The sequence below is a fragment of the Emiliania huxleyi genome (assembly GCF_000372725.1).
Source record: "Emiliania huxleyi CCMP1516 unplaced genomic scaffold EMIHUscaffold_3, whole genome shotgun sequence".
Classification (NCBI taxonomy): Eukaryota; Haptophyta; order Isochrysidales; family Noelaerhabdaceae; genus Emiliania; species Emiliania huxleyi.
Window position 1 is genome coordinate 562,300 of NW_005199770.1, and position 8,468 is coordinate 570,767.

Genomic DNA, 8,468 nt, shown 5'->3' on the forward strand with positions numbered 1-8,468 from the left:
CCATCGCCTTCACCATTCCCGCCTCCATTCCCGCCGCGAGAAGGTTATTTGGCCGACTAGCATTGTAGCCGAGTGCAGGAAGGAGAGGTAGCCGAATGCAGGAAGTAGAGTCGAGCTGGACGTACGTCTACGTGGTAGGGTATACGAGCGCCTCGAGAGACGAGCGCGGGTTGGCGGGATCCGGGAGGGGAAGCGCGGGTCCGCGGCGGGTGGACAGAGATTTACTTTAGAGCGAGATAGAGGGGAAGAGGTTGTCTTATTGCACACAAGCATCCCATACATGGTACCACCTTCTTCGTAATATAAGACAAGGGGTGAACTTATCTACACCATCTACGCAGCAGAGCGACTGGCGCGATTCAGCATACTGGCGCGATTCAGCAGTAAACGTCACTCGTGCGCCTTGCGAGCAGAGTCCATCGCGGAGATAGCGGCTACCCTCTCATGGCTCAGGGCCTCGTGGCGCGCGTCGCCATCGGGCGCCTGCATGTCTGCCGCGTGCAGCGCAGCAAACCTGCGCGCCTCGCCGCCGGCCGCGAGCTCGCGCAGCTCGTCGCGCACGGCGCCGAGAGTGAGCTGGCCGAGCAGGGCGGGCCGGATCGAGGCACGCGCCTGGACTCCCTTGACGCGCGTGTCGCGCACCTACCTCGGGTGACCTCGGGTGACCTCGGGTGACCTCGGGTGATCTCAAGTCGTCTGGGGTGGTCTCAGGTGAGCTTGCGCGCCGAGATGTAGAACTGGCGCCGGACGCGGTCGGGCGACTCGTTGGCGCCCCCGCAGTGCAGCACCTGCGGTGTGTGTGTGTGTGTGTGTGTGTGTGTGTGTGTGTGTGTGTGTGTGTGTGTGTGAGTGAGTGTGAGTGTGAGTGTGTGTGTGTGTGTGTGTGTGTGTGTGTGTGTGTGTGTGTGTGTGTGTGTGTGTGTGTGTGTGTGTGTGTGTGTGTGTGTGTGTGCCGCGCGTGAGGCGGAGAAGGGCGTCGAAAAGGCGTCGGAAGGGCGTCGGAAGGGCGTCGGAAGGGCGTCTTTGCAGCGCCTGCTGGTTGTACAGCGCCACGTCGCCCTTCTTGAGCAGGCCGAGCTTGACGGGGCGCGAAGCGATGTACTCCTCGTCCACGACGTTGGTGGGCAGCCCCACCTACGGCAGCCATGTCAGCCATCGTGCCACGTTGCCCTCGCCCACCTGTGTCGGCGGTGCGCCGCCCCACCGTGTCTCTTCCCACCCTCGAAGGTTGCCGCCGTAGAAGGCGGTGTGCTCCGCCTACGGGAGGAGAAGCGAGAGGCCTGGAGAAGGAGGGGGGGGGGGTTGGGAGTCCGTCCCCGGCGGGCGAGTGCCTCCGTGTGAGTGCCGGGCAGGTAGATGGTCGGACCCATCTCTGCGTCCACGTCCTGCGGGCCGCACGCCAGGGACGCGTCATGCGGGGTGGTGGTGGTGGTGGTGGCGGTGGCGGCGGCGGCGGTGGTGGTGGTGGCGGTGGTGGTGGTGGTGGTGGTGGTGGTGGTGGGGTCTCCTGCAGCGCGACAAAGGCGGCGTACAGCGGCGGGGTGGGGCTGTAGGGGGTGTCTGGGTGGAGCGGCTGCTGCTTCGAGCCCGGCTCGGAGATGAGGCACGCGAGCTCGTTGAAGGAGGCCTGAGGAGCCGGTGGTGCGAGTGCGGGTGACCCGGTGGCTCGAGGCGAGGCGCGAGCGGCGCCCAAGGAAGGATGCCTCCCGCCCGACAACCTCCTCGAGCAGCGACCCGAGTGCGGACGCCTCGCCGAGCAGCTCCTGCACGAGCATTGCCGACACGAGGGGTGACGGACGGGAGACTGTGGTCGGGAGACCACGTCCCTGGGTCGGGAGGTGGGGTCGAGAGGAGCGCGCGGCACGCTCCTGCATCGCGTCGAGTGGCGGTCCCTGCAGAGGCAGCAGCAAGTCGCACCTGCTCACCAACGAGCAGTGCTCAGGCCGTGGAGGACGAGTCAGCGGCACCAGCAGGTGCCGCACCGGTTCGAGAGCAGCACCAGGTTTGCGAACCGGTCGGTCGAGGGCCGACCTCCCGCCTCGACCTCCTCCTCGCACCGCAGCCGCTCCGCGTCGACAAAGTCGCGCAGCGCGTCCGCCGTCGCGGCGGAGAGGGCGCCGTCGATCCGGACGACGCCAGAGCTCTGCAGCTCCTTGGCGAGCACCGAGCCGCGCTGCGCCAGCTCCGCCTTACTGGCGCTCTGCCGCGGCCTCTTTGCGCCCTTCTTCTTGGACGCCGCCTTGCCCGCCGGAGCCGCGCCGCTTCCAAAGCCGGCGCCGCTGCTTTGCCGTCCGCCCTTTTGCTTCTTTGCGACGAGTGCGGTTCCCGGCTGCAGCAGCGCACGCTCGCGCTCGGCGCGGCGGGCGACGGCCTCGTCCTGCTCGCGTCGGAGGAGCGCCTTTGTCGCCGCGTCCACCATCATGCAGGGCAGCGCGGCGCGGCGCAGAAGCAGTTGAGGCAGATTTGTCGTATCAGCCGACAGAGGGCTGGGCAGCGGCAGGAGGCCAGAGACCGCGACGAGCATCGGAGGTTACTGTGCGTGAAGAAATCGGTCAAACGCGCTGATCCGAGTTTGTAAAATGAACTCGGGGGCACGGGACGCGGCACAAACGGGGCACGAACGCCAGCGCTGATCCGAGTTGTGTTTTTTCCACCACGCTTTTTTCTTTCCTCCACGAGCCGCCGACCCCCTTTTGTAGCCCGATCGGCTTTTTCTGTTTCTCTCCAAAATGCCGCTCGCCCTCCTTTCGCTAGCGGCGGCGGCGCCGCCTCCTCCCGCGTCACCACCGCTGCCTCCTTCCGCGCCACTTCAAAACTGCACCATCGTGTCTTCCGACGACGGTGATGCGGTCGCGGCGACCGACGGGGAGGGCACCCTTGTTCAGATCATCGACGAGGCAGGCACCTTCCTCGTGGAATCCGAGGCCAGTCTGCGCTTGGCGCTGCAGTGCGGGATGCAGTCTGGTCACGCCAACATCAGAATCCCAGCGCACACCACGATCAACCTTACCAGCCCGCTCGTAGTCGGGTCCCTTGCGGCGGAGGCGAGCCTCAGTTTGGAGCTGCCCGTGATTAACATAGCGGGCGGCGACGGGGCGGCTACCGACGCACAGGGCCTCTCAGGCGTGCTCGCGGCGGCCCGTGTGTCACTCTTCGTGCGCGGACTGCGGATCGCCAACGGCAACCAGGGCTGCGTAAGACTGTATCGCACCCTCGCTCGCTTCGAAGATGTGTCCGTCGAGGACTGCTCGTCGCCGCACAGTGGCGGCGGCTTCTTCATCGAACATTCCGACGTGGCCTTCGAGCGCGTGCACATCCGCCATTGCGTTGCGGCGCTGGACGGCGGCGGTGTATTTCTCACCGGAAGAGACTCCCTGGACACCAGTCCCTTTGGCAGCTCCCTGGTTGCTCTCCACTCCTCCATCGCCCACTGCTCCGCTGGCAGCTTCGAAGAATCAGCTGTATACGTTGGAGGGGGTCTGGCAGCGCAGTATTCGGCGCTTTTCATGGCCCATACGAACATCACCGATTGCCGTGTCCATTCGCGTACGGACTCGTACGGCGGGGGGGCCTATCTCACCTCGACGTACAGCCGCTTCAAGTCAGTCAAGATTGCCCGCTGCTCAGCCCGGAGCCGCGACAACATTGTGTTGGGAGGAGGCCTCTTGGTCCAATCCCTTGCGGGCGACCGCATGAGCCTTTTGCGAGCGAACGTGAGTCGTCATAGCTACTGGCTGGAAGTCCCCCCATTCACGGACGAGCTGCGCGACGACCTGAGCGGCATTTCTTGGCGCGAGCTCGCCAACGACAGCGACGTTGGCAGCTGGCGTGCCGAGGAGGAGCCGTGGCTTCTCGACGCGTACGACTTGGAGGTGGTCGATTGCGCTGCGGAAGGGCTCCTCGCGTACGGCGGCTGCATAAGTGTGTGGCACCTGTTGTGTGTATAGCTCTGTCCGCACCGTGCCACCCTCCCCCGCCCCCCTGACAGATTACGTTGACGGCTCGGACGCGAGCGAGCACGGAGATGTCTCTGAGAGTGGCGAGCCGACCGACGTGCCGTTCAAGGCCATCCGACTCGCCGCGCTCTCGCTCATCGGTTGCAAGGCAAGTGGGGCTGCTGTGGCCGGGGGCGGCGGAATCAGCATCTACTCTCGCGGACTCGTACAGATCTACAACGCCCACGTCGCAAATACGACTGCGGAGATCCTACCGGCTCAAGATGTACCGGCTCAAGATATCGGGGTGAATTTCCACGGGCTGGCCTTGGGCGGCGGCTTCTTTGTGCAACAAGCCTTCACAAGCATCCTGAACTCGGCCTTCGACACCTGTGAGGCCATCTCCACATCCCCCGCCCGGGATCAGACCGTGGCGGGAGGGGGGATCGCCGCCTATGAGGCGACCACGCGGCTCAAGAACGTCAACGTCACGTCTTGCGCGGCAAGGCTTGAGGTTACCCCGGGAGCTCTCGGAAGTTTATACGCAGGTGCCGGCGCCGTCAGTGGCGGAGTCCACATGGCGAGCGGCCTCGGACTCTTTGAGAATGGGGCGAGCAGTGCCCAGATCCCCCCCCCCCCCCCCAACCCCACCCCACCCCACGCACACGCACGCACGCACGCACGCACACACGCACGCACGCGCGCACGCACGCACACACACACACACACACACACACACACACACACACACACCACCACCACCACCACCACCACCACCATCACCCCCGCCATGAATATTCACGAAGCTTTCGCCATTCCGCCGACCCCTTTAGACAACTCGAGCACCTCGCCGCTCCGCTGCACAGGTGCTGCTCTCCAAGTCGAAAGTGATCGGTCCGCGTTCTGGTCCTAGCGGCGTGGTCGCATCACCACTGTCACTACGATACAACCAGCTTGGCGTGTACGGCGTCGTCGGGACCCTCATCTGGGTCCTTCCCACCCTCAGAGGCCGCTGGCTACCGGTTTGCTCCACACCCCCCCTGCCCCCCCGCTCCCTCGTCCTTCTTCCCCGATCTAAGAGGACCACTCCCTCCCCTATCAGTCGGTCTACCTGTGCGAAGAGTTCCGCAAGCCGTGTCCGCCGGAGAAGCAAGGGACGACTTGCAATTATACGACGCAGCCGATCCTATCTGACCCCGGCTGCCCTCGCGACTCGAAATATGGGCCTGTGCCGCCACTGCGCTTCTGACCCTTCCACACCTGCCTCTTTAGCTGGCGACCGCTGATTCATAGGCTGTCGATGGACGGCAAGTACGTATCGCTTGGCGTGTCGGGTGCATACAACGCAGAAACCCTGCCTTACCTGTGCAACCCTGGCTATTACGGCAACTCGGCCAACCCCCTGGAGCAGAACACGGGCACATGCACCGGGCTCTGCCCTGCGGGCAACTACTGTCCCACTCCGGGCACCGTCGACCCGATCATCTGCCCATCAGGGTCATGGTGTCCGGAGGGGTCGATCGCAGCTCGAGTTTGCCCCGCTGGCTACTTCTCTAACCAGACAGGCAATCTACCGCCCTCCGCCTCCACCCTCCTCGCCCCGCCCCTGCCCTCGCCGCCGGGGTCCACCCTACCCACGGTCGCGCAGGCAACTCCAATCGCGACCAGTGCGAGCCATGCCCGCCTGGCTTCTACTGCGAGATGAACAGCGCGTACGCCTCGCCGTGTGACGCGGGTCGGTACAGCGGCCGCAACCAGGAGCCGAGCCGGACGTCCTCATGCTTCAGGGCGTGCCCTGAGGGGTACTACTGTCCAACCGGGACAGCACAACCGATCGGGTGCCCGGCCAACACGTACCGGGGCATGGTGGGCGCGCGGAACGAGTCCGACTGCGAGCCTTGCCGTCCGAACATGGAGTCGAAAAACGGCTCGAGTGTCTGTCATTTTGAGGCCTGCCCTGCGGGCTTCTACAGCAGGAACGGCAAGTACAGTGCGACCCCGGGCGCGACGTGCGAGAGGTGCATCGAGCGCCCCCCCCAGCCCTCCCCCCCGCTCACCCGCCTCGCACTCCCTGTTCATGCATCCCGCTCATCTCCACTGCGACCTTAGCACCCCGCTGTTTCGCCACACAGGTGTCAGAAGGGGACGTTCGCCATCGCCAGTCAGAACGGCAGCACGCAGTGCACCGCCTGCCCCGTCTCCGAGTACCAGGACCGGACCGGACAAGACAAGTGCGAGCCGTGCGCCTGGCAGATGTTCGCGCGGCCGGAGGGCGCGGCGGACTGCACCGCGTTCGACGCCGGCACAGTGGCGTGGCCCGTGCTCCTAGATGCCTCACGACACTTCATAACGAGCTCGTCGGGATGATGAATCAACTCATGAATCAACCTCTCGAACTGATCTCTAGGCTCGTGGTCGTTGGGATGATACCGCTGTGGGCGACCATCGGGGCGGTCTGGCGGTTCGGGCGGAAGCGCTACCAGCTGGCGAGGCACGGGCGTTCGGTCGCGGGACAGGCACACACGCGAACAGAATGTAGGAGATCGAGACACCCTCCGCACCTCAACCCTCTCCCCCCTCCCGCGCGCGCCCTCTGCCCTTGCCCCGCTCACGCTCTGAGCGTCGCGGGCGCACCGCCCTCCTCTGCCAGGTGCGCGCCGCGCTGCTGTCCGTCGAGTATGACGACTTGATCGAGGCGGACACGATGGCGATACCGGCCGTGGCGGCGGCGGTGCGAAAGCTGCGTCGGCTGATGATCGCCGCGGCGACGTTCGCGGGCTTGCTCGTCATCCCGTGGCGAGCTCACAAGGACCTTCACGCAGGACGTGTGACCAGCGTCTCTTCACACGTGCAGCTGTGAACAGGCTCCCTGGCTTGTTCGAGCTCAAGGAGTTCTGGCCGTACGCCCGAGCGCGGACAGACGCGACGAGCCCGGAGCGGCTGCAGCCGCTCTTCTCCTCTTCCCTTCGCACGGCGGTCTCCAACCTGCGGCGCACGCGGCGCTACCAGATCCTGTTCGTCGTGTGGGCGTGTATGCCGATGTGGCAACTGCCCAGTGAGGTGATCGCGTGTGCAAGAGGGAGGAAGGGAGCGAGCGGGGGCCATCTGCTCACCCACGCGCACCGGGCCTTGCACTCTGAATGCCGGCTTTGCCTTTGGACGTGGAGATTTCGGAGATGGTTGGGCGTGGAGATTTTGGAGATGGTTGTTACCTTACCTTGCCGCACCTTTAGGTGAGTGCGCCCATGCTCTCGTGCGAGGCCGCGCTCCTGTACAACGTCCTCGCGGCGCTGGGCCGCTACGGCGAGGGCAGGTTCGGGAACGGGTTTCTGTACGACGGCTCTGATCCGCCCGTGCTGCAGTACAACGCCGCCGCCCTGATCGCCCTCTGGCTGAACGTGGGCCAGTGCGTCATCACCGCGCTCATGCAGCTGATGCTGCGGCTGTCCATCCACGCCATCGACCCGTCGGCCAGCCTCCCGGCGTTCAGGCACAAGGCCGCTCGCAAGCTTCGCGTGATGGCGTCCGTCATCTCTGCCGGCGACGGGGTCTACTCAGAGCCTGTCGCTGCAGAGACCTCCTCTCGGAGGCGCGCTGCCGACAAGGTCTCCCGGCGAGATTCCCCGAGATTACCCAAGATTCCTCGAGATGTCAGGCGCCCTGCCGACAACCTTCTGCCGGTGGCGATCGTCTTTGTCCTCGCCTGCTGCGAGGCGCTGCTTCTGGCGGTGCCAGTCGTGTATAGCGAGGCCTTCTACAGCAGCCAGCCTGACCACGTCGACCTCTTCCCGCGTCCGGGACGATCTTTGGTGAGAGCCCGTCGTGGTAGACTCGCGACGACGTCTCATCCGTAGGTCAACTTCTCGCCCGTCTGGGACGACGTGAGCGACGCCGGCGCCATGCCCCTCCTCCAAGCCATGATCGCGCTGCAGCTGAGTACCATGCTAGCGACCGTCAGCGTGATGGTCTTCCTCTGCTACCGCTGGAGAGAAGGCGTGCTCTCGCCCTCACCGAGACTGGCCGAGATCAACCGAGATCAACCGAGATCGCCCGAGATTGCAGGCGAGCGCGGCCTGCTCGGCCTCGTCGAGGCGAACGACGGCCTGGACGAGCTCTCCTCCTCCAAGTTCGCGGGATCCGCGAGGCGCTCGTCAAATGGCGGGCGACGGACGCGTCCAGGACACGTCCATGACATGCCGCCGGAGGCCCGTCCCTCTAGGTCGCTCGTCTCGGGCGCGCCGACGGACGCGGCGCGCGGGCGTCTTCGAGCGGACTACGGGAGACGTCCCGAGGTGAGCGGGAGGGGGTCGAGGGGAGTAGGCGCGCGGGATCTTCGAGCTCATCGGTCACGAGGAGGGCGCGACGCGCGCGGCGATGGCGCGCGGCACGGCGGCCATCGTCGACGAGGTGGAGACGCACGGGTCGGAGACAGACCTCGAGTGCCTGACCTACGTGCTCGACTGCGTCGCCGGCTCCTCGGACGTCACGTTCCAGCACGGCTGGTCGCGCGACGCCGCGCCATCGCACAACGGG

At 65.5% G+C, this 8,468-nt stretch overlaps 2 protein-coding genes across 2 annotated transcripts; one reads left to right on the forward strand and one right to left on the reverse strand.

The window, feature by feature from the left end:
• Positions 1-390: 390 nt before the first annotated feature.
• EMIHUDRAFT_95414 (hypothetical protein) lies at positions 391-2,524 on the reverse strand (the record flags this gene model as incomplete). Its single annotated transcript, XM_005775154.1, has 6 exons — positions 391-642; positions 1,054-1,134; positions 1,180-1,257; positions 1,367-1,627; positions 1,719-1,917; positions 1,983-2,524. The coding sequence occupies 6 exons, from the start codon at positions 2,522-2,524 to the stop codon at positions 391-393; spliced, it is 1,413 nt and encodes a 470-aa protein (XP_005775211.1).
• A 3,816-nt stretch (positions 2,525-6,340) lies between these two features.
• EMIHUDRAFT_432044 (hypothetical protein) lies at positions 6,341-7,304 on the forward strand. The gene is made up of 3 exons (XM_005775155.1): positions 6,341-6,451; positions 6,586-6,731; positions 6,800-7,304. The coding sequence occupies exons 1-3, from the start codon at positions 6,359-6,361 to the stop codon at positions 7,170-7,172; spliced, it is 612 nt and encodes a 203-aa protein (XP_005775212.1). The 5' UTR covers positions 6,341-6,358; the 3' UTR covers positions 7,173-7,304.
• The last annotated feature ends 1,164 nt before the right edge of the window (positions 7,305-8,468 follow it).